General features: G+C 38.1%; 1 protein-coding gene across 1 annotated transcript in view; it reads left to right on the top strand.

Moving 5' to 3' along the window:
* Positions 1-26,413, top strand: part of PARD3B (par-3 family cell polarity regulator beta) — a 398,218-nt gene that overhangs the window by 254,555 nt on the left and 117,250 nt on the right. Inside the window, exons 17-18 of the mRNA XM_032694000.1 lie at positions 1,626-1,832; positions 2,813-3,041. Of these exons, the coding sequence (XP_032549891.1) occupies positions 1,626-1,832; positions 2,813-3,041 (436 nt within the window). The remainder of the gene's footprint in view (positions 1-1,625; positions 1,833-2,812; positions 3,042-26,413) is intronic.

Below are 26,413 nucleotides of genomic sequence, written 5' to 3'. Positions count from 1 at the left end.
CTGTCTCCTGCCCAACAGCCCACCAAAGCAGGCTGCCAACTGAAAAATGCAAAAGCTTTTTCTCTGCTGATCAGTGGCTTTCACTTTGCCATCTTTTACACCATTATGGTCCCCTTGTTTTTGCTCCTTCCCAACCTGAGATAGGCACCACAGTGCCTCTTACTGATGCTCATGTTTTTAGTGATTTTAAGCACATTTATGTTGTATATAGTCATTTCTCTAACTCTGTTTTAGCACTTGCTAATTTGGCAATAATGGTAGTCTCCAGAATGGCAATCAGTAAACAGAAGAAGGTTGCACTGTGACTGAGCAACCAGTTTCCCTTAAACTTTGTCTCCACACACCACCACACACACACACACACCCAGTTCCCCACTTGTTTTCAGCTACATATGAGTCTGCATGCAATGGAAGTGTAAATTGCTTTATGTAGGCACTACTGACAAGTCTTTATTTGGTGCCAAGTCTTAGCTTTTTTCCTCTTGAGTATTCACCGATCACACTTTTACTAGTTCAGAATTACCTGCACTGTAGGATTGCTAAAATCACAACATATAGTACTAACATATCTCTCTTTTCTGTGACCCTTGAATCCCTTCAGGTATGACAGTACATGGACATGTAGGTGAAGGGCTTCTGTTATGTTCTCCTGTTGCTTGTGTTAGTATCACTTAAAAGTTGAAAGCAAAAGCACTTGTGTTTTCAAAGACAGAAGGCATATTGCAAGGCAAAGTCTTTTCCTCAGTGTTTCTATGACACATTTACTGTTCTGCCATATAAAAACTAAGTAGATGCTACAGAGGCTTTTAAATTAAGCTGTGAGTTTCTTCATTGATTGGAGTGCACGTATTCGTTGAACTTTGTTCTTTACCTATTCTACTATCATTTTATTAATATTAATTAACACAAATGCTGCCACAAAATAAAGCCTTTCTAAGGTCAGATAGTCAAGCATTTAAAGAGAGGGAAGGTTTGAGAGACTTGGAAAGGTATTTGCTCTGTTTTTCTATTAAGTGCTTTCTTATGCCTACAAACAAGGAAAGAGACAGCAACATCTTTTATGTTAAGCTGTACTTTGTTTCTTGAAAAACCTGCTGTGCATGTTGGCATCATAGCACCAGTTTCAGCTTGAAGAAAAAGGTTGGATAAGACTTTGAGAGAACTAATAATATCTTTTCACAGGAGAAATGTGTTTGAAAATATCAACCATTCATACAACCTGCTCATTCTAAAAGGCAAAACCCTTGTTGTGTAGCAGTGTTTATTTTTGTGAGTCTTAAGATAACGCTCCTTGAGACTGTTAGCAGTGTCCAGTTGGACATTGCTGACAATGGGGGAGGAAGCAACCCCATTCTTATCCCTGGCATAGGCTTTACAGGGGTGCAGAGCTAGCCAGCTATTGTGCATCACTTTGTCAGGTCTGTAAATTATGTGCCATTCCCTCCAAGTCTGAATGGGGATATCTGCTGAACTAGGTTTAACTTGATGTTATTTTTAGAACAAATTACATTGATTGCATACTATTTCAAAGGCCCCAAGTAATAAAGAACACAATTAAATGTATCTGACTAGTTTAATTTCTCTGTGTGGTTTTTGGTATAAAAATTTAACTATTTGTTTTCCAGACTGTTCTGGCAAAGATTTTGGTCCTACTCTGGGATTAAAGAAGTCCAGTTCTCTTGAGAGTCTTCAGACTGCCGTGGCTGAAGTTAGGAAGAATGAACTCCCTTTTCACAGACCCAGGCCTCACGTGGTCCGGGGTCGGGGATGTAATGAGAGTTTCCGAGCTGCCATTGACAAGTCTTACGATGGACCTGAAGATGGAGAAGAGGGTATGTTGCTGATGGCACTTATTGAGGGAGCCACCATCACTTAGCACCGCTGAGGCCCAGCTCAATAAAGCACCATGAGCAAGTGATTTAGTCCAATTGAAGCTGATCACATTTTAAAAGCTGCTCACGTCTTCCACTGAATAGAGCTGTCTTTGCAGTACCCCATCCAACCTTGACTGGGTTTAGTGTAAAGTCTTTCACTGATCTCCTTTGGGGCAGGGGTGGGTTGGAGGATTTAGAACTCAATCCTTAAATAATTATGTTTTTCAACTTCAAGAAGCAGCTGCTTTCTTCAGATTACATTAAAAATTATCTTGCTTGTTTTACAATTCCCCCTTTTCCAACCAGGAAATTTGTTTCATGTTGTAGATAAGGCAGAGTGTATTGATAGCACCCTGCTGCTCATTCTATCACCATGGGTTTATAAACCCCAGTCTGGAAATACATCTCGTTTAGCATGGAGCATAAAACTGTGCTTGGATCCTGAGCCCCCCAAATAGCAACAGCACAACTATTCTCCAACCAGACAGAACAGTTTATCTATTTCTTGTTCAGCCATTAAAAGAGAAAGATTCCAGGGAGTGAATGAAATAATTTTGCTACATAGCTTGGTTATGTCAGTCACTAGAATCTCTTGTTGAAGTAAGCTCTCAATGTTTGCATCCTAGCACATTGGTTTTCTTGAGCTGATGGAGGTTAATAAGCTAGATTTTAAATAGAATAGTGCTTTACCGTGTCAGGATTTTTGAGTCAGGAATAATAACTGGAAAACAATTCACTAAAATAACTCTTTATTTAATTGGCAATACAAATCTGCTTGAATCCACTAGATCTGTTTAGTCTGCTTTTTAAATTATTCAATTAAATGAGTAAGTACTGTGAGTCATTTGAGCACTTTGTCGACACTCATGCTGTATTTCACGTGTTTGCATTGCAGTGGCCCGTAGCCATCCTCACTGCTTCTTTTTCATTCTGTGCAGATGGTTTCTCTGATAAGAGCTCTCACTGTGGTCAAGAAGCTCAGAACGTGGAATCTGGCCCTCCAGGGAACCCTGAAATAGAAGATGCAGAAAGCAAAGCAAAAAAAGACAAAAAAAATAGAGAGAAAGAGAAGAAAAAGGGCAAATCTAAAATCAAGGAGAAGAAAAGGAAGGAAGAAAATGAAGATCCAGAAAAGAAAAAGAAGAAAGGCTTTGGTGTCATGTTGAGGTATGGCATTTTACAAAGCAAAACAGCCACCCATTCTCATCATAAGATAGGAAACAACTGATGCTTTCATAAAGTAGTGGAAAAATTATTTCACTTGGACTCAAATAATGTTGATGTTATTGAAAAAGAAAGCAGTTTATACTTTTACACCAAACTTGTAGCTGCGGCAGAAGACATTTGGCAGACAAAATGTCTTTTTGTGCCTTTGAAATGCATTCCCATATGTCAGAAAAGATTCAGGGTTTTCAGGCTTAAAACAAGTGTGTTTCGGTGGGGAAGGATTTGTGAGGAATATTTCTTAGTAACACAAGACCCGCTCCCACACTCGGACCTTTGCCTTGCTTATCTGCTTCCTTCCTGGGCTGCAGGGAGAGCAGGATTCCTTTTGTTGCTGTAAACAGTCTATAACATTTGCAGTTGCTGAAAAACACTGGCTATGATAGAATTTTTGCTTTGTAGCTTCAGCCATTGCCTGTGGTGCACAAAAGCTCACTGTTCTCCTTGCCCAGCATGCAAGTGTTTGGATTTCTTCTCTGGCTGTTTGTTCTGTGGCTGTTATACTCTGGAATCATCAGAGTTCTTCAGGCTGTTTCCTTGCTTTTACTGGAACCTGTGGTGCTGTAGGCACTCTGGTTGTTATCACCCCTGCCTCAAGTACCTGTTGACTCTATTGAGGAGTTAATGGTTTCCATTTAAATAGATCTTTGCAATTAATATAGGATATGTGATGAAATTTAAGGTCATCTGGAGAAGGTTAGACTGTATGACCATGTGGTTACCTGTGGCCCTGAACACTTAATGTCAGCTACTGGTGTTTCTTGGCACGCTGTATTGTAGACAAGCCAGATATGTATAAAAGCCACAGTCATTGTTTAGGCAAAGCTACATTTAACTAGTAATCTAAGACATTCATCTGCAGGATCATTCACTGATAATGATCTTCATTAGGACATTAGTATATGAACTTGCATTACAGCTTTCTGTTGCTATGTCCTCTGGAATGAAATTACTTGTGTTATATTAGCATGGAAGGTTTTAGCTGACCTTCTTCCTTGTATCAGCAATAGGAATCCTCTAAAAATTGTCCTATCAACTTTTGAACTCGGTAGAGATGCGTAAAAAATATATAGGCATGTTTATGTGCCAGATTTGCATGATTGCAACAGTTGTTAGTGTTCACGAGATGAAGGTGCGTGGGTATACCAGTCTGCTTTCAAATGGGCTTCTTCAGGAATACAGAGACTTGTATGCACACCAGTGCATTGCACATGCATTTGTGTTCACACTGTTTAAAGAAATAGGGCTTACCATGGAACAGTAGTCAAAACACTGAATAATTAGGAGGGTGACTTCAAAAACTCTTGTGTATCTTATTTTCATTCTTCTTTTTAACTCTTTGGTGTGAATAGGGAACAGGAGGGCAGTGGCACAGAGGTGTGACAAAAGGATAAGTATTGTTTCATATATAACAGATATATGGCAGAATCAAAGTTTGAATTGCTAAGTCTTACAGGGGTATGATACCTGAGCCAGAAAGAACATTGGAATGACATCAGAATCTAGAACAAGCTATTGTAGTTGACAAAAACTCTGATAATGGTCAATATGCAAAGCTGGGAATGATAGGTTACCATTCTTAGTGATTCCGTTTTTCAGAACATATTTCCCATTTTGGTAGTACACAAGGTTTATAGATCTGTTCTTTCCATAAGCTTGTCTTTGGTTTAGATGGGTAATCTTCCCAGCATACAGCAATTGTTCATAATATTTATTTGTCTGGCAGCAAAGAATGGGTATTTCTCTCCCACACCACTAAAAATCTCTACAAAACAACAAAGATGGAAGCGACATGTTATAATAAACAGAGTAGGAGGAGTAGGTAAGAGCTAACAGTTCAACTGGGAGATTTTTTAGAGGTTCTGCATTCTTGTTGGTGTTTCTTTCTAGAATTTATAAAGCTGTTCTTGAAAAGAAATTCCTTCCTGAAAAGGCAAGAGTCCAAGGGAATCCCAGCTATGATAGATGTGAAAGAAGAGTGCTGACCTGTGAAGTAAAGATTGAACAAGAGAAAACAGTGTGAGTTTACTAAAGAATTGGGGACTATATGTCCTGCTCAAGATGATCAAATCCAGGCTGGTGTTTTTTCAGGGAGAAACTGCTGTTTATGACTTGAAAAACAAAGCCAATTAATCTGAATGTCTTTAAAATAAATAATAGGAACTAATAGTGGAATTTAGAACGGGTGAAATACTGACTAAATTTTAGATTTAAAAGGTGTTTTTTCAAACTGGAGTTTTGTACTGATGTGAAGGGTGAGGGGTGTCAGGATGGCTGGGGAGGAGGAGACTGCAGTAAGAAGGTTTGAATGATCCAGTATTTTAGCAACACGGATGGAAAGAAACATCCAGATTTTTTAATGACGTCGTGGGGATGAAACTGGCATGCTTTACTGGTAGAACATCTGTGGAAGGAAAGAGAGGAGTTTAAGCTGACAAAAGTTGTGAGCTTCTGCAGCAGGCAAGGTGGCTACTAATTCTTGGTAGCTTAAGAGAAGGAAGTAGAGAGAAGTGTTTAGAAACTGAGATGAGCTCAGTTTTTGACATGGTGAATTTATATTGGAAAGGGAACCTGCCATAGGAGGTATTAGAAAAGTAAGCAGTGTAAGGGAGCAGAAAGCTCGATGGAGAAGGAAATCTGTAGTGTGCTTTTTGTAGATACAGTGGTGGTTGTGCTGTGGGATCACCAAAAGGACAAACAAGGAACAGAGCTCTTGCTAGACTGACAGAAGAGAAAGAGCCAAGGGAAAACAAGTTACAATGGCAACTGGCAAGAGTGGGAAGAGGATATATCTGCCTGGGACCGGGCAATGTCATGAATTTTTTTTAACTAATCGAGTGACTGCAGCCCTGTGTCTAATTGATCCTCGCAGGAGCTGGAACTCCCATTCTGCTGTGTTCATACTGTTTGTGGTTTTTGGGCAGCTTTGTTCACAGCTGTTTCAGCTGTGCCTGCATAGTGCTACTGTGCTGTGTAGATGCATCCAAACAGAAAAACAGACTTGCTGAACCCATGTCAAGATTGGCCTGAGATAAGCAGGAATTGATCATCTGTAGTGAAAGCTCCAGGACCAACAGGACAATGGAAATATTTCTGAGATCTTGCCAGAAAGTGCAATGCTAATTAAGACACATGCAGTTTCTGGCGAATGACATGGGGTCAGGTGTAAAGGACAAAAGAAAGTAGAATTTGAGGCTGAAACAGCTGCTGGAAAAGTCAAAGGATAAAAGAAAGTGGAATTTGAGGCTAAAACAGCTGCTGAAAAAGTCACACTTGTATGTGGTGGGATTTTTGTGCTATACTTGCTGGGTCACATATACAGCTGTTAAAAGTTTTACCTTGATGGTATGACCATGTGAATTTGCTGGCTTCTGCCTTATGATCAATAACAAAGCATTTAAAGATGTTAAAACCAAACCCAGGTATTTATCTGTAGTACAAGAAGCATTGAGCTTTAGTCTTTTGCGTCTGAGATTTTTGAACATATTGGAATTGCTACTGCATTGGGTTTTTGCCTTTTTTTTTTTAATTTAACAACAGAAAATAGCAAAGCTGTTAGCAGTTGCTAACAGATTTCACTTAGTGCCTCATCTGTTGCTCAGCTGCTATTTACTTGTAGTTTCTGGTCTTTTTTTACACATACAAAAAGAAGAATGATTGCTTCCCTGCTAAGCTTTTCCTTGATTGAAGCTTTATTTAGGTGACTGTGATTCAGAGACCATCAAGAAATCATGCTTTTATTTTTGTAATCATTGTTTTTAAAAAGTCCCGTTTTTTCACCTCATATTAACTGAAACTTTTGGCTGGAGCATATTAATGACTGTGGCATTTGGGGCAAAGTAGGTTAATGTACTGGAGATTTGAAATGCAGATGACACTGGTTAGTTAAGTCTCTATAATCCAAAGTGCTATTTTACTGTGGTGCCAACTGCACAGTGTTTGTTTTCCTTGGTTGGTTGGTTCTGATGCATGTATTGCCTGCCTTAGTTCTGCATATGTGTGTGTGTGTCCAAAGAACAACAGAAGTTGACTTTGTTAACTGTTTTATGTAACATTGGCCAAGGATCATTATATTTTACTTTTTGATGTTTTCTGGCTCACTGTGCCGTCATCGTTCACTAATAACCCACCACTAGACAACAGACAACTCAGTAAATTGATATTGCATATCAAGAAAACAACTACATTAAATACTTATATTATTGGACCTGTGACTAAACGTGTGCTTGAGTCTCAGGAAAAAGCTAATGTCTAGCATCTGTACTGAATCTTTGTCAGAACAGAAATAATACCGAGTTCTGTGCAGACACATAAGATCAACAAGATTTCACAATGCCACATTTCGGTTTTGGTTCATCCCTTTTCCCACATTGAGCTGACTGATTCTTTCAAGGCACCGTGAGTCTTAGAGACTGCTGGACCTTAAATGAGCTTCCCTCTGCTTTTTTTTGAAGGTGTTTAGTATTTTCAGGAGAAACACTACAGTGAAACAGCATATTTGTGCCTTTGAATAAAAGTGTAGTGTGTAGTGTCATTGGTTTAGAACTGTCAAAAGCTTTGTGAGGTGGGCTCTGTAGGCTGTTTGGAAGGGTTAATTAACCTGTTGGTGCAGGGTGTTAAAAATCCCCGATGCTGACCACTAATGGAAAGCACATTATCACTTAGGACAGGAATGCAAAGCTGATCTAACCAAGAGGTTAATAAAGTAAATAAAAAAATTATTCCTCAGTTTACTAGGTGATGAACTCCAGATTTTAAATTTGTGATCTATAGTTATTTAATTGCCATGCTTTGAAATACTATCAAAATATTCTCTTCTAACAAAGGTAAGCTTTGTGTTTCTAAGTTGGCAGAAGACTGAAACTTTAAATCACCAGGGAAATGTGACCTCTGCTGTGCCATGCTGTTCTGTATCCTAATCCCATAGCAGTTGTTACAGTGCTGGAGTGTAATAAACATAAGTCTATGGCTCTCCCATTACCTTTTCCAGATAGCGATAGTAAAAATTCTGGGCAGCCCTTTCAGCTTTATGGGTATGAAGGTAAGATAGCTAATGGACTACAGCCACACCAATGGCATTTTAATAGGTAGCTCCCCCAGGCAGAGACCAGGAGGCTGAAGTCATAATTTTTTTTTGTGATATAAGAATCTAAGAGCAAGTATGTACATGGTGACTCAGAGTAAAGAGTTATGCTGAAATGGAGTGCAGAGGGAGAGCACCCTCTCATTCAGTCTTCATTTCTAGGCTGGATTCAGGAAGAAAAAAACAACCAACCTTCTTCATATAAAGCAGCACTTGTCAACTTGACTATTTCCCTAGCAAATGTTTTCTAAATTAGTAAGGTGAGAAAATGTCTATCCCCCACCAATACTGCACATCAACCATGACTTGCTTATTTGTGCACATATATATGTAACTGCAAGCCTAGGAAGCAGGAATATATACGTGTATATTAGTTAGATTTGCTTTTTCCTCTTCAGAAAGAGTGCAATTTCCCACATAATAGTTCATCTTAAATTATTTACCTTCCATTTCACAATATGAGCCATGAATATTTTATTTTTTGTCCCTTTAATTTGCCAATTTTCCTTTGAGCTAAGTGCCTTAGTGATTTTAATTTTTCATTCTAGTTGGAAGACAGAAATGACCCTTTTTTCATTACTACTATTATAGGCCTTGTGCTCAGAATGATACTTTTTACAACCAGCACTGTTGAGCCTGTAATGGTATTGCAGAGTAGATAGCATAATATACAGATATTGACTTCCACTAAGTATGGCACTACGATAACTTATGGAGAGGTTTTTTTTTCTTCCCTGTGTTGCCCTTAGAAGTTGAGTGTTGTAGAAGAAAAGGTAACAATATAATGAAGAAGGAGCAAATAATAAAGATGTGACTTATTGGAGAGAGGCAGTGTAAATAACGTTTTAATGTATTTATGTGTGTATGATGCTGGAAATCAGTATAGACATGAATAGATTAAAAAAAAATGCAACTAGATTAAATTATGTTTTAATTAGGCTAAAGTTATTTTAGGGGTTTTTTGTCCTCAACTGGAAAATGATCTGAGATAGATCATGTGTATTTGATAGACAGCATCAGTTAATGAAGCAGATGAGCTATTTAGAGGCCTTGATTTCTTTTTGCCTAATAAAATTCCCACTTTTCTTATAGATATATTAATAAATAAAACTCCTCTTTGCTTGAAAGAGTGCAAGAGCATTAGAGAGGAGATACCTAATCAATTTAGTGTACTTCAAGTTTGTCAAGTATTTTAAACTGAAAAAAACAAACAAACATTTCATTTTACATGTATGACTTTTCCTCCACCATATTAATTCTTCCTTGGTTGCATTCATAGTCAGACTAAAACAGAGAAAATAAGGGGGTTTTGTACTAAAAATGATCATGTGGAATGCCTACTAAAGGCTGATTTGTTTAATTAAGCATCTGTTCTCCCCTTAATATGCATGCATAAATCTCATTAACTTTAGATGTATGCAAGTGTAGTGAAGAAGAATAGACCCCTCACTCTCATTACTGAACTTGGATAACAAGATTTGTATTTACTTAACAGATCAGAGCAGAAAGTTCCCTCTGACTATTTAAAAGGACTCGAAATTGCAAACTGTTTGCAAGGAGCATGTTTTTTGTGAAATAGTTGCATGTTCACTTCAAGTTGAAATATCATTATTCAAGCCATTACTAAGCCAAAAAAAAAAAAAAAGCCGAACACCAAGCAGTGTACTTTGTCTATAAAGATTAACTTTGTGCATTATGGATACTTGCCTATTTAATATTGACCTCTGTGCATACCACACCCACTAAAAGTAAACTCCAGGTATTTTCTGGAGGCAGTATGTTTCTTCTAAGTGTCTGTCTCCTGTCTCCCAAGAAATCCCTTCTGTAAGAAGAGTCCTAGAAAGCAAAGTGTTTTCTTGATGAATACTGAGCACTGCAGCACTATGTTTACCCGTCATTCACTATAGTTGGCTGTTACTTGCTCTAAAATCCATCTCTTATTTGAAGATAAAAGTTGAATTCCAGATTTTCCATATAAATTGTTGTACACTGGTTATTTCTGTAGGTAGTACAGATGCATTATGGTCAAGGGTCCTTGAGGGTTTAAAGTCATGCTCACAAGAACTTGAATTAGGGCTTCCTGAGCTGCATTTTAACCAATAAGTATGTATTTTGCTCAGGAATACAGTGTGGAGTATAAGTTCTACCTTGAGACCAAAAAATCCAACAGGTTTTTGCCGATTTTCTGATTCAATAGTTCTTGTGACATGAACTTGGTAAGTGGGGGAGCTAGGGGCATAGACAACAATTAACAGAGAAATGATACAGAAGGGGACTCCTGACAGATTCCTTAACTGCAGTGTGCTAGCAGGTGCCAGTTTAATAGGTATTGCCATTAACAGCCATCTGTAGAGAAAATTAAATGTACTCATCTCACTGAATTATGATTTATGCCACACAAAGCAGTCAAACCAAAGTAATATTTATATTATAATGCAGAGTCATTGATTAAATGCACATGGCATCTCAAATCCAGTTGACATTTTAAGTTGAAATGATTGCAGACATGTGGCCATTTATTTAACTATTACTTTAAAAAATGTGTCTCAACTTGTTATTAATAGAAGAAAGTCAGACCTGACCAATATTTCAATAGGCTGACCTTTTGTTTTGCTGACATATAAAAGGAACAAAGCTGCTTTTGGGGTAGTCACAATTTCAGAGCATATGAAGTATGCTAGCTTCAGAAAAAACTGACCCCCTGAACCACTCTGTCTCTTTCTTCCCTCTTTTTTTCCACATAGGATTTTTGAAAGAAAATGAAGAGGTGGTTTAGGAGATAGGAAAGGTTTTAGGTTTGGGGTTAGATAGGAAAAGGTTTAGAAGATAGTCTGAGAGACGCTTTGTTTCAAATGCCTGCTCTGCTTCTGATTTCTTGTGTATCGCTGGTTAACTCAGCTGCTCTGAACCACAGTTCTTACACAAAAGTTATTCTCTGTGCTTGTAAAAAATAAAAATAACAACATTTCCCTGCTTCATGTTACCACTGCTCAGCTAAACCTGTTAACAGTTAAATACATTTTAAAACTAATTGGCTACTCCTGTAACAATATAGCAGGCAAAAAGTTTTATTCTTAAGAAAATGAAAATGAAAAAGTAGTAAGCTTTCATGTGATTTTGCTCAAACTAATTTTCCTCTGTTGCTAGGATTCTTTCATCTCTCTCTGAGGATGAGTCACTGTCTTGCCTTTTTCCCCAGGGATTCCGATTTTTCCCATTTGCTAATCTCCTGCTTTCCAGTGTCTTATTTCCACTTAGCATCCCTCTTTATCTTTGTAACCTTGTCCCATTATTGCTTCCCATCCATCTTTAGCAAGCTTTGGTCAGTTCTCTCCTTGGAAAAACAATACAAAGCAAGCCTATCCCAGTTTGCAGGCTCAACCTTCTGCTGTTGTGCTGTTGAGAGCTGTTTGACACAGAGGACTGGGTTGCTAACCCATACTCATTTCTCACTACTGCTAGTTCATGTGATGCCAAGCTGGGGTTTCCTCCCCCTCTCTCTACTACCTCCTTGCTGCAGACACTCTTACCTTTGGAAATGCATTTTGGAATGTAATGCCTCAGAATTATAGCTGACCTTCTATCTTTTACCATGATTTTATGTTGTCTTGTTATGTTGTCTTGTTAGGGAAAAAAAGAGATCTGTCATTTCAAATTTAGCATGGACAAACTAATTTTTTCTCTGCAGATTATTCTTCTTTATGTCCTTACTCTATCATCTTCCCCCTTTCACAAAAGCCCCTATATAGGATGTCATCTTTTTGTGAACCTTAAACCCAGTGGGGCAGTGTCTAGAATTTGCTCACTTATTACACAACACACTGAAGACTTGACCACAGAGAAGTTTCTTCCCTTTCTGCTTGGACTCCTATTGCTTCCAGATTGTGTTGAATGATCCAGTATTTTACCAACATGGATGGAAAGAAATCAGTCTCTTGTGGAACACGCTGCTGGTCCAGTTCTGACTGCTCATGCCTGCCCTTGTCAGCACAGCACCAGCTTTGTTTCCTTCCTGGTTTGCTTTGTGTTGCTGACCAGTGTGGTTACACAGTGGTTTGAGCAACCACAAACACTTACCAGACAGCCTGTCTCAGCAGCACACTTTCTACTGCAACGTGTTGCAGCGAGTTTGGGCAGAAAGTGTTTTATATGGCCCTTCAACTTCCCTGAGAGTTGCCTCTGCTGCAAAACTTCCACCATGTGTAATGAGCATTCCCAAGGCTAAATGAGTGATGAAGTAACGTTTTATATCCTTTCTGCCCCAGCTCCTGCTTTCCGTCTCTGTCCACCAGTAGTAAGAAAAGGTCTTTTCATCTTGCTGCTCTGCACCGCATTTGGATGTGTCCCGTTCACCTACACCTCTCCTCATTTGTTTGGATGTGAATGCAGAGGTGCAGGATTGATCCTTCCCCAGCAGTTCCAGCTCATTCAGCTGTTAATTTAGCAGTTAACTCATGTTCCTATCACCTCCAGCCCTTCAGTGTCAACAACACTTGTTTGTTACCAGGTTTCTGCTCTTACTTTCTCCTCCTCCCTCTACCTGGCTCTGCCCCCTGGGCTGTCCATTGTCCTAATTGTCACCCAGCTTATGCAGAGCCTTCATTAATAAGCCTAGAAGAGTTCCTTAGTTTGGGCTCTACCCCAGTGTGTGTTGCCTCTACTCTACACCTTGTCTGATTTTTCAGTGGTCATGGTGCTGCTTGGCATTTACCAATTATGCTATTGACTGTTCCCCTCAGAGAAATATTTACATTGAAAGAATCTTCCTCTGCTTGTTTCCTGTTTCCTTTATTCGGTGGAAATGACATCCCTAGGGTCTTGGCTTGCCCCCTGGGGCATTTGAAAGAATTTGATCTTGCTCTTTAGAGATCTTGGAATAATTCATAGAGGTGAAAATGAAGATGTCTTCTCCCTTTTCTCTTTCTGTTCTTGCAACTTCCCGCTTCTCTATTTTGTTGCTGAGAAGAAACAGTAAAGAAGAAATAAAAAGTAAACTGGGCAAATATAAAAAATGTTAGCCAAATCCTGACATAAAAAAAACTGTCACCCTCTCTGTGTATATATTATATGAACTCTGAGATATGCGGTTAAGGAATTTAAAAAAAAAATCAGTTCTTGAAGGTTGACTCACAAGGTGAAAAATTATCTGTCTCTGTGTGTATATGTAGTACAAGATACACAGGCTACTAAGTATCTGCTATAGTTCTTTACATTTAACTTCAGTATTAGGTTTGAAGTAATGAGCTGTATGCCTGTGCCATTCATTGTCCCTTATTTGAAAGTAGTGAATAACTGGCCTCACACTAACCCCAGATCATCATCAGGTTGGTTGGTAGTAATGTGTAAATAGAATTGTAAAGCTATTTTGTGGTGACAGAAGGCCGCCATTGTTATTTGTTATTTTCTTTGTAGCCAGAGAACCCCAGTGAGTAATGAGTCAGGCACTGTTCATTCTACCTCTGTCATCTTTTTGTTTAGTTTTTTATCCTGTAATGTGGAAATCTGTATTACAGTAGCTTAGTATAACAGACTTCCTAATGCTCTGTTTTTAATTAAAATTAGATTGAGGAAGTACACAATTCAAAGAAGTTAGCTTTCCTTTTTGCCTCCACACACACTCGCACACAAATGTGCTTTCCATATCCTCTTCTGCATTTGGAAGTGTTTGTTTCCATTCACATGCTCTTGGATTGTTCAGTCTCCCTAACAGAGAGCTAAGGAAGGAGTCTCAAGGAAGCTCACTTTCATTCATTTAGTCATTTTAGCAAAACATGTTTTTAAATGATTGATTTTTTTTGTCTGTCTGATTTAATGCAGTTTGCACTGTAAAATACAAGTTTTTATATAAAACTTTGTCAAAATGAAGATTTCACAAAATCAAACTGCACTGCTTTTGAGAAAAAATTTCCACAATACAGCTGCAGATTTTTATTGACTATGTGTGCATATAGATTCACCAGAGAGTGACTTAATCTTAGTTATTCAAAAAGAAATTAGCAAATATTTCTTTCCTTTAAAAAGGCAGATTATTATGATTGTAAGTGCTGCAATAGATTAATGTACCTCTTCATCTCTGAGGACCTCCACCCCATCTCTTTTGTAATGAATTCCTATTTAGGCTATTTTAGCTCGGTTGTCATTTGTTGCTTCCCAAACCGTCAGTCATCTGCAGCAGTGGAGGGTGCTGTAGGGAGGATCAGGCGAAGCTCCAGGAGCTCTGGGCTGAAATGGCTTGGGAAGATATGTAGAGAAATTTCTAGGTACAGATTTGCTTTGAATTCTCTCTGCCTGTAGCAGTGTTGTTAATTGCTTTGTTCCTACATGTGAGATGTTTGCTGATTTCAGTAACCATAAAGTGGAGGTTGTATTTACGTATGTGTAGTGTGAATGCTGACGATGTTCCTTCTGTAAGACCACGATGAGACCTGAAAATCCTATGGTGTTGATCCTCTGGAAACTGCAAAATTTGTTGACCTGCCTGTGAAGTCTGTTGCACCCAGTGAGTAGTGCAAACTGATTTGGCAAGTGAGCTTGCTAATTCTGAGTGGATAACTGGCTTTAGTCCTCAGTGCTGTAATGAAGCAAATTTGGTTTTCTTGCATCTCCTGCATGGAAAATACTATTAAAATCTGTGTCTTAGAGATATTTCAGTGTTTTACACAGACTTACATTTGTCTTCATGCTTGGAGGGGAGGAAAGAAGCCATACTCATACAAAATATGTGCTCTCGTGATCTAATTAGAAGCACACCAAGTTTTAGGCAGTCTAAAGTATGCTAACAAAATTATTCCAGTAAGAGTATATTTATTTAATTCACTCTTAACATTTATTCTGGTTTGAATACCAGCTTCCTCTGTCTTGTGGAGGTATTCATATTCGAGAGAATGAGTTTAGTCTTTTTGGTTTTAGGCTAGAGTTTAAAGAAATTGAAAGATGATGTTCCTGTCATAGTGGGAAGAGGAATCACTCACTGGCCTTAGACCTGCTGCAGAAAACTTGCATTATACCATAAACTCCTGTCCATGCACTTGTATGGAATTGAAAGTGGAGACAAAATGATCCTTCACTGGGGAAGATTAAAAACAGAATGAAAAGAGAAGTAACCGGCAATCCTCTAGAGCAGGAAAAAAAAAAAAAGGAGGATTGAGGTTCAGAATAACTAGATAGTTAAGACTTACCTCAGTGTTGAGGCCTCAATCCATCAGAGCAAAGCAATTAACTACAGTATTATATATGCTTCTGTCTTCTTTGTTCTAGGTCTTTTTTAAAACAATGCATCCACACCATAGTAAAAGGCTACAGTGGCACTAAAATTAAAATTCATACGTAACTCTTTTGAGAAGCCTGTTGATTATCTGTAGGGATTGTGTATGTGAGTATAATTCATGCTTCACATGTAGAAACTCAAAATTTTCTACCCTTGCTACTTTAACCTGTTACCTGTATTCTTGTATTTTTTATGAGACTGATGTATTAGCAGAAAAATCTTTGGAAGTATTGTATAGTTAATTTCCAGACTGTCAAGTAAAGGCTGGGTCTCTTTCATTGCCAGGCTATTTCTGTCTCTATAATGAAAAAAGCAAAAGGTTTGGAGAGGAGGTGATGGAGTTATGAGTTTGCATACTCTAAATACTCTGGGGGAGGGGAACAAGGAGGTGCTTAAGGGCTAAGTCAGCTAAAAGGAGCTTCTTTACAGTAGAATAGTCTTGTCACATCACTATATCTCCCTCATCTTCTCAAGGACACACAGGTACTCAAAGATGTTGAAACAGCCCACACATGGAAAATAAGCATGTTTAACAGAGTATTGTATTAATGGCTTCATGGGACACCAAAACCTTTCGTTGATCTAGGCTGTCAGTTTATTGTCTTTCTCAGTCTTTGTTTATTTTGTGTACATCAGCCATTCACTGTGTACCTTGGGACACAAATTGCTTATAACTGTTCAAATTTGCTGGTCAAAGGTTAAGTCACTCTCATGAGGCTCTTTGCTTGTGATGGCATTGGTGTCTTTTGGCTTTGATACCATATTTATTGCAGCAATATTGTAATAACTTCGCACCATCCTTAAAGCTCAATAGAAAGTTCTAATGTGACTGTTCCAGACAGACGACAGCTTGGTGAATTGGGGCTGTCATTGCTCGAGCAGGTTTTGTTCTGAGGAGTCTTATATGTTTTATTTAGAAAATGTAAGTCAGACTGAAACTGGGAACATGATTTTCTGGAAAGGGAAATCCTTGTTTATGGGGGCTAACATTTTATGTTGTCCAGCCATGTTTAGACCAGCTCCACCCTTAAGTTTCCACAAAACGAAATGGAAAATTATGTTGAACATCTAGGTTTCTGTTTAATAACCTCCATGCAGAGCAGTTACAGTCCTGAAACAAGCCTTACAATATAAACTTTGAAATGGAAATCTGTAATATAAATCAGAGGAAATTTCACGTACAGCAGTGATCAGAGAAGGAGAAAAAATATGAAATTAAATTGGTTGCATAAAATGTCGCACTAATTTATAAACGAAAGAAGAAGATTGTAAATTAAGCAGTGAAGTATGAGGTTTTCAGTCTGTTTGTAAATATTGACTTAAAATTAGCTTCAAAAAGCAATTTAAAAAAAAAAGTAAAATTGTGGTTGGTAGCCTTCTCAAGGACTTCTCAGTTTCAAAGGCTGACCGAACAGAAGAGTGAGACCAAAATAAAACATTGGGGATGAGGAAAAAAAGCCATGCTGAAAAGCAACTTAAATTGGTACAGTGTCTGTATACAGATAATTGAAGCCATGAGATTTAATTAAAATTACCAAGTGGATGTTGCTATCAAGAATGAGACAGTGAGGCTTAAACAGAATTTCTCTGAATACGTATGGGGAATTCTAGGAGTAAGATAAGAAGAAGAACAATTTTACTATCGGCTACAGAGAAAGGTATTCACTGAAGGACAGCTCAAGCTGTGGGCATTTTCCAGGACCCCTGGGTACCAAATTTCAAGGATAACCAAATGCTTTATAAAAGCATCTTGTGATCAATTGTATTGAGTGGCACAGAAGAGTTGCATTGAATCAACACAGATGACAGTCCATTTGGCTGAGCAAAGAAAGATCGTTACAGACCTTTAATACAGCAGTTTCAGTTCAGTATCTGTCCATTTTGGAACTCGGACTTGTAATAATTGTGTTGGTCTCTTTAATAAAGTCAATATACAGTAGCAGTTCTCAAACACAGAACAAAGAAAGCTGATAAAGTACTGTAGCAAGTCAGTTTTATAACCTGTTACTTCAGCACAGGTACAGTTTGTGCACTTAAATGACAAAAGAAAAAATTCCAGGTGGTCAGACTGAATTTGCACGGACAGTGATGAAATTGAGGGTAAAAATGTTTATTGTTTCGTGGTAGAAGTGGAAGGGATAGAGATCAACTCCACAAGATACTAGACCTGATTGCAGAAAACGTAGTGGAAATACCAACTGAGGTAGAGCAGAGTGATCAGAAGGAAGGATTTGAGAAATCTAAATAAGGAACAGTTATTTCAAAATAGTGGAGAACATCCTTGAGCCTGTTGCTCTCCCTGAAATAAAAACCATCAGATGTTTCAAAGAGATAGGAATTGGTCTTAAACCACAGAAATACAAACATATAGTGGCTTTATGGCAAAATTTTCCAGTCAAAGTTTGCTGTATTTCATGGAAGTCTTGTATTGGATGAGACTCACAAAGCATTTCTGAGCATATACACGTGTGAGATTGAAGTGAGCCAGCATGAAGTTGTGATTAATTATTTTTTTCCTTTGAGTTGTAAGGGTGTAGGAGAATTAACTCTAGTCCCAGTTCTGTGTGGACTTTGGAGTGTTGAATATTTTTTCAGACTTGCTGGGGAAATCCTAACCTGAGACTATGAGAACTCGTAAGATCCACTTCTTCCCTGAATAGTGAGCCTAACATCACTATGAAAAGGTTCTGTATTTCTTCCAGTAACTCAATATCAGATTTTTTTTTTTAATTCAGAAATACATTTTAACTGATAATCCTGAAAACTGCAGTCTAAACTTAGAGGTATTTCTGCTACTCATTTATTCTCACCAGTATACAAAGATGTCTGAGACCAAATTAATCTTTTAGGTGAATGTTTACAATCCCATTCTTTTGACTTGTGTTTCACAAGAATAATTACAGATGGAATTTAGCCTATGCAATTCATAAAAAAGAATAAAATGAAGGCTCTTGTTTATTACCTTTGCTGGTGTTTATGGTTAAAAGGAATAAAAATTGGGGAAACTAATTTTATTTACTTAATATATGACAGAATTCCCAGAGGAAGCAGATCTGTGAAGCTCTGTTTCTGCTATGTAGCACTCAGTGTTGGGTAGGAGAGGAAAGAGTCTTTTTGTCCCTTGGAATTTTTAGATTTTTCATACAATATCTTGCCTAGGTTCAGACAGCAGTTTCAAAACTATCCCCTATTGGGATAATTCTGAAAAAGAAAAAGGTTAGGTCAGTTAAAAAGTGCATTTTTATGTTCCCTTCTCATTTTCAGACCCTTTTAATAAGGGCTGAGATGGATATTAATCTGAAGAGTCACTTTGTTTAAAATCCCCTTACAGCTTATTGTGAAAATAGAAGAAAACTTGACCATTTTAAAAATCCGTTTGTGACATTACTGAAAAACAAAGAAAAATTGCTTACTATATGAAAACCTGGTAACCTCTACACTCTGATTGCTTGGTGGAGTGTACCATCTTAGGAAAGAGAAATGGTATTTTATAGTACTTCAGGAAAAGGACCGTACTGATTACTGAACCCAAGGTTTAACATAAAAAAAAGTGTGTATGATGGGAGTGAAAAATGTAACCTCTTTTGTGTAGTCATCGCTGCTATTAATTCTAAAAATCTGGCCTGTGACATTTCTAGAACATGAAGCAGAGCTAAAAAGAACTTTTAAGTGAAATCAACTTATGATCCAAAAAATGTATATAGTAGTAATAATAAACTTCTGATAAGGCATTACTCATGGCTGTGAAAAACAGATGCTGATGGCCAGTCAAGTCCCTGCTGCAGCCCATGAGAATCTGGTAGGATTTACTGTGGCGTTCAAAGTGTTCTGAGGAAAGTAAGAACCCTGGTCAAAGTAAAACCAAATATCATGGGCTAATTGACATACTCATAGGAAGGCCACTCAGCAGATTCAGCTGAAAGGTTATAAGATAAAATGAGTAGTGAAGAATCATGGCAACCCTCCAGGAGTGGAGAGGGAATACTAAACATGAAAATCAAGGTATGTCTTTGCCCTCCTTTATGCCTCTTATTTTGTTAAAAGTGAAACTGATGCTGTGTGTCTTCTTTAAAGAGAGGAGTACTAATTTAAGGGCTTCCTCAGTAGTACTCCCCTCTTTGGATCCCCCTTGCCCCATCCTGTGTTCACAGTGATGACAGTGCCCTGTCCTGTTAGATGAGGGACAGCAGGACAAGTGCATCCATCCTTCAGTAGCCCTTCCCAGTCACTGAAAGGAAGTCTACCATGTAATGTGAATGAATGAACAAAGGAAATACAGTTATGGATAAAATGTTCACTTTTCATTCCTTTACTTTGAGCCTTGTAGCAGTAGCTTTCCAGGTTTTCCCTGCCCGTGCAAGCCAAGAATATTCTTCAAAGGCTGCCCCATAGAAGTCCCAGTGCAGGATTGTCTTGTGTCTTAACTGGTTACAATTTGTGTCCATACACAGATGCCTTTCGCAGCTCATTTCCAGAATGAAAGTTGGCATTATGCTTGTTACTGTTCAGCTATACATAAAATGAAACAGACTTCCAAAAATCATTTACAGAAGATTTGCTGTGACTATTGACATTTTCTGACAACCTAATTTTTCTTGTAGACCTTCTCCTCTCCTCCCACTTCTCGCCACCTCCCAATTCGTATCCTGCAAACAGCAGAAATGTATTTGGGAAAATGAAAAAGTTATGAATCAAACTTTGGAGGTATTTTTTAATTGACCGTGTGTAGACATTTAGATGGAGCTGATAGAAAGGTTGCAGATGTTCTGTATTAAAAAGTCTCTTTATATTAGATGATGCTGTGTCCTGCATTTAATGATTGAGTAGTCTCCTGTGGAAACATGCATTTACCCGTAGTACATGTGGAGCAGTTTCAGTTATGTACATATTTCATCTGTCACTGAATTAACCTGGAAAGTCTATGGGTAACCAGATCCTTTGGATGGAAGGGCTGGCTTGATGCTTGTTTGATAAATAACTTTTTTTGGTACTAAAACTTAACAGGTTTGTTCTGAAACGAAGCCACTGATATTTCACTTGGAACCGTAGACTGCCTAGGCTTAAAAGCCCAGCATATTGCGTAGAGACTTTGTTCCAGTTACATTTTTCATAGTTTGCACTGTGTAATGTAGACTGATTTGGGGCAGAGGTGTTCCGGGGGAGAGTTGGAGTGGTTTTTTTGTTGTTATTGGGGGTTTTTGGGTGGGTTTTGTGGTGGTGGTGGTTTTGGGATGCTTTTTTTTTTTTTTCCTTTTTTTTCTTTTTTTTTTTTTGTTTGGGTTTTTTGTTTGTTTGTTTAAATCCTGACCAAGTATGGTATTAAGCAAAACTGGCTGTGTGTGCATGCAGTTTCATTAAAAATGGTTAATGCTGTCAGAGAAAATTGACAAATTTTAGAGGGTCCTGTTAAAAAATACTGGTATTTTCAGTATTTACAGTAAAACACTATGAACTGGGATTGAGTTTCAGGCTAGAAAAGTGCTGACTTTAAATCTAATTCAATATGAAGGCTTCGTTACAAGCTACCCCTTACATTATAGCTGAGAATCAATAATATGGTATAGTTTCATTTGCATTATATGAAAACATGATCATTTGCCTTTAAAAAAAACCCACTTCATTTTTAATGTTGTAATCTTTTAATAATGAGTGGCTGAATTATCTCTGTAATTCATTACCCTTTCAGCTGTTAGATGAATGGGATATGTTATGGTTTGTCATTATTCTCCATGGTGGCAAGGAGAACAGACTGGGGATTTAAATCGCCTTCCACTGCATGGGCTCTAGACATGCTGATGACTTGCTGTGAGATTGCATTTAGTTCCAGGATCTCTGGTGCTTCAGAGTGTAATGCATTTGGTTGCCATGATGAACAAAAGCTTCTGATGGTTTTATGTAGGTATACTAGAAGTGAAATGAAAGAGAAAGAATGAAAGTAAAATGTTGCTTTATTTTACAAATGACTAGTTGAGTACAGAGGGAAAAGTAATAAATTTATGTCAGGAGGGAAACAAATATTATACAGACATCTCTACACATGTGTAAGTGTGTGTAGATATATGTGAAATACAGTATAATCTTAACATTGTTATGTACATACTTAGGACTGCACTGGCTCATTACCCATTGCATCAAGGATGCTCAAGTGTTTATTATGCTATTTACCAAATTATAGCTATTTCCTGAACAGCCGGCCTCTGCTGAATATGCTTGTATTCTGTCCATCTTTAATAATGATGCCTGCACTTTGGGGCAGAAACATAGTCTGGCAATGATCAGCAGGAAATAAGAGAAAAATGGGTAATCTCTTTAGCTTTACTGTTTTATGCTGTTTATTTGCCTCTCCCAAGTATTCGTTTAGGGAACTTGGGCAGCATAGGTCAGGCAGCTGAATTTCTTAGTGGGTATTAGGAAGTGGGCTGAAGAGCAGACAAATATCTAGTAAAATTTATTTAGTGGAGGTTTTTTGCATCTAAGATTTAGCTAATCTGTCTTGGAGGGAGTGTTGTAATAATTTTATTAAATAATATCAGTATACAAATTTATTTTAATGTCTGCATAGGTATATAATATGGATTATATATTAATAAAACACTGCTGGGAGGTAGAGGAATTCAAAGGAGCTTTGAATATTACCATTTATAGTGATGTAACTTTTACTTCTTTCCAAATACACGAGTCAGTTACACATACTGTTCCTCTTCCTTTGTAGCATTGCTCCAAAGTTTAACTTGCTTGCTTGGTAATACAGTGCTTAATCATAAATCTGATTTTATTTCATTTTAACATTCAGAAAAATATCCTCAATGAGGTTTAAGGAAACTGTTTGGAATATAAATGTTGGCATATAATCCCTTCAGTTATTGAAAAAATAGTCCAATCAATCTCTAGGTTGGCTTTTTAACTCAAAATGCCTTAATGTGACAGGAATGCACTATAATCTATGAAAGGAACGTCTTAATTTATCACAGAGTCCATTACTTTTGAGTTATATTTTGTGCTCTGGATAGCTGTACTTAATTCTTCACCCATAATATAGAATGAAGTCTTACCCACGATGTGTTTTAGAAAGTGGAGTTTATTGTTTTCTTTTCCAAAGAAAGGAGTGTTTTCTCTTACTATGGAGATAAGTGCAGCACCTCATAAGTTTTTTGGAACATGCTTGTAACTCTACAGAACTAATGTTTTCAAGGTCTTAACAGTGGCGGAAGCTGGGCATTTTTTTGTGCATTGAATGTAGCTGGATCCTCTTCAACTTCTGCTTTTTTCCCTCCACCAAGTTCAGTACTTCATACTCATTTCTCATGTACTAGAGAATTTTGGTCTGGACTAGTTGATTGAATGCTTGAATTTGAGTTAAAAGTACACTGAAGTCAGGCATGTGTTCAACATTATTCTGTGTGTTTGGACTTTGAAGAACCTCCAAATCTATTTATGATTTGGTATGATAAAGAGTTAAAATCTGTTTTAAGGTACTTGAATATACCCATGACTTACTGCCAATTTTTGTTGCTAACAGAGATGTTCTGCAGCCCCAAACTTTCTACATCTGTATTTGATAAGGCTGGCAAGTGTCTTTGATTAGGGTGGTTTTTTGGAGTGGCCATTCAGAGGCAACCTTCTTCTGTACTCTGCTGTGTCTCATAAAGAAAGGTTTTTTATATTAGTGAAGCGCTTAATTACATTGGAGCAACGTAGCTGCTTTGGGTTTTAGACTTATTTGGACTGTGAAAGTGAAATGTAACAAATGTTACCATCTGCTGTTCCCATCCCACCCCCCTTCCCTCTCTGTGCCCCAACAGATTCTCTTCCTCTCTTTCATCCTTATTGTCTGATTCAAAATCTTGTCAGGGTACTTAAGGCATGTAGTAGCTTCAAGGCATGAAGCAGGAGATCAGCTTTTCCCAGACAAGATTCCACACTTGTTCTGTGAATTAAGGGTTTTTACAAAGGTTAGCCAGAACTATAACAGCACCTTTTTTCTCCCTGAAAAGTAAACTTGACACATCTGTCACGTCTGAGGACTGGAAATTTCTGGCTTCATAGAGGAAAATGTGTCACAGTGGTGTATGTCATCTGACCTAACTATCCTAGAGATTTTTGTTCCATTTATCTCCTACACGCTTTATATAATGAAGGAAGTCTCCCTAGGCATGATCAACCACAGAGAGTGAGTAAAATACAATGGTTTCAATTAAGGTTTCTGCTAACCCAAGTTAGTTGTTACTCTTCAGTCAAAGGTGCTACCTTTCACCTTGGCAACAAGTGATAATTATTCTCTTCAGAGACATTGTGTAGATTTTCACCAACCACTGGTGGCAACCTTTTGCTTAAATTTGTAAGATGCTTTTTCTATTTTGAATCCTAACGTTTTATCCCTTTCAGGAAAAAAAACTTCTTTGTGACCTGAATTTCTGGAGTTCTGTGATTATCTCCAACGTGAATATCTTGATAGGAAATGCTACAAATTTCTTTATATCAGCCAGACTGTATTCCCAGCATGTGTGCAACACAATTCCAGCAAACTTGGGTAACTGCTTTTCTTATAGAAATCTGTCCATAGCACAAAAGAACTGCTAAAAGAATTGTAGCAGAAAGCCTTGAAACTCATATGTTGCCCAGTTTATTATTACTAAATTATGTTCAAGTGCCCTCATTTCCAGGCAGAATACAGGAATTTGAACACAGCTGAAGATATTTCAAGGAGTGAAGAAGGAACTGAAGAGTATTAGTGATATTTTTGAAAACTCAATTCATTTTCCCTGAGCACCCAACCTTGACACCAAGATTGTTTTCCAGAGGGCCTGGAGTACTCAAAGTGGTCAGCTGTTGCAGAGTTAAGGATCCTGGAAGCCCTGGCTTCTCTGAGCAGGTTGCAGCTGCCACAGGGCAGCAGCAATGCTGCTAGCAGTGGAGTGGAGGAAGAGAGGAGGGTGATTGGGTTTCCTCCCATCTCCCTTGGGCAGCTCCCTAGCAGACTGCTCAGGGGCAGCTCTGGATGGCTCCTTCCAAGGCTCTGGGACCCAAGAGAGCAGAAATGCTGGTCTGTCCTGGAACTGCAGGCTGTAAGGTCAGACTTTTGTCAGAGGAGGTCAGATGATCCGCTAAGAGGCATAATGGAGGCCTTTCTTACTTGATATTAGATTGATGTCAGACAGGATTTTTCACTACAAAGTGTTTAATCTCCTACAAAAACTTTGTCAGAATTTTTCCTTCCAGTTCTGCGGGAGGGCTGCACGCTCTAATTTCTTCATAGAAGCTGCCAAAGCAAACAGCAACTCCGCCCTAAAAATTGAACATTTAAAGCATATGTATCAAAGCTTTCTTTGGCACTGCATAATGTTATGGAGTGTCTTTGCCTCCTGAACATTCATTGCAGGCATTTTTGATTTTTAGTGTCCTGCATTTCTGTAACCAGGGTTCATGTCGTCAACAAATGATGCTGAAGGAGATTTCCTCTGTGGTTTTAGTTGGGTTGTTACTGCTGACATAATAAACACATTGTGAGCAGGTATAAATAACTACTTTTGCCAAGTTTTTTTTTCCTGTGCCTGCTTCTGGTAGTTTTCTTACAGTTATCAAGATGGTCCAGGAGCAGAGTATCAGGGCTGAAGAGAACTTCATTTTTTCTTGGGACTTTTCTTTTTCACACTGTATCACCTGTTTCAGGCTGGAATATCATTACAGAAAATTGGTGTATTTTTTTAGCTAAGCATAAAATTGGACACCCATTTTACATTACCTGTGTGGGGAGAGTGAGTGAGGGGGTATACTTTATATGCTATATGATTGTTACTCTTAAGTGATAATAAACACACTGCTTGTAAAGAGGATTCAGGCAGATCTGCAGCATTAGTCTGGTCAAAGACATTTTGCAAACAAAACTGGTGTATCTGTCATAGCATTGCAAGCTAATTTTGTATGTGCATGTGGCAGTGAACTTGTAAAAGATCTTTTTATTTGAATTCTCTTACTTTCATTTTCTCCTTCTGCGATGAAAGGGACTTATTAAATAATGTCACCACCTGGGTTAAATATTTTCCTATGAAAAATCTTACATGTTAAAGGCAAGAGCTACTGACACAAAAGAGGGTAAATAAGGAAAGGTAAAAATGTACATTCATAAGCCTATAACAGCAAGACCTAAAATGTGAGAGTTGCAAATATAATTTTGAAAATGTCAACAAATATGCAGATGTTTTATAATATGGCTCTTACTGGATGACCTTGTACCCCACCTGACTTTGTAGAGATGAACTGTAAATTCTTCCATTCTTTCTCGTGCTTGGGTTGCTCCATCCCACAAATGCAGGTGTTACAGTATTACTTTGAGACTAGCTTTAGAGATGACCCTGGGTCATCTCCCTGGGACTGTGTAAAGCCCAAATAAAGAGAATGGGGATGTGTTAGAAGCATTCATAATCATTCTTAGAGGCCTAGGATTCAGACTGGAAATGAAGAGTATGTCAAAGGTATGGAAAGCTTAATTGACGGCCTTAAAAAACCCCAGCAACAAGTAACCTGATAAATGGCACAGACTGTTAATTAGATGTCTAAATTTACCAATTGTGTCAGGAAAATTAGGACACTGGGAACAATATGTCCCTAAGCTGCTCACTAAACAACTGCTGTAGTACTTATTTATATTTATCTGATGAAAAAGTACGTGCTGAAAGGAGCACAGGCGGAAATCTCAACTCTCTCACCAGCCCGAAGCTCCCAGACCTCTCTTCTCACAAGGCTTCTGTGTCCTGATATTCCCTTGTCTGAACTGATCATTGTAATGTGTGGCCGCTGGAAATATTAAGCTGTTAGAGAATTTTGATAGTGTATGTGCAGGAGGGAGCCTTGGGGACTTCTGAGACCTAATCTAATGTTCAGTGAAGACAATTTACAAATTCCAGTTTGTTTCGTAAAGAACTGCGGTGGGCCCACATTGATGAGAGAATGGGGGAAGTTAGACAC

This window comes from Chiroxiphia lanceolata, chromosome 7 (genome assembly GCF_009829145.1).
Source record: "Chiroxiphia lanceolata isolate bChiLan1 chromosome 7, bChiLan1.pri, whole genome shotgun sequence".
Taxonomy (NCBI): domain Eukaryota; kingdom Metazoa; phylum Chordata; class Aves; order Passeriformes; family Pipridae; genus Chiroxiphia; species Chiroxiphia lanceolata.
This window is presented reverse-complemented; position numbering and strand designations above follow the sequence as displayed.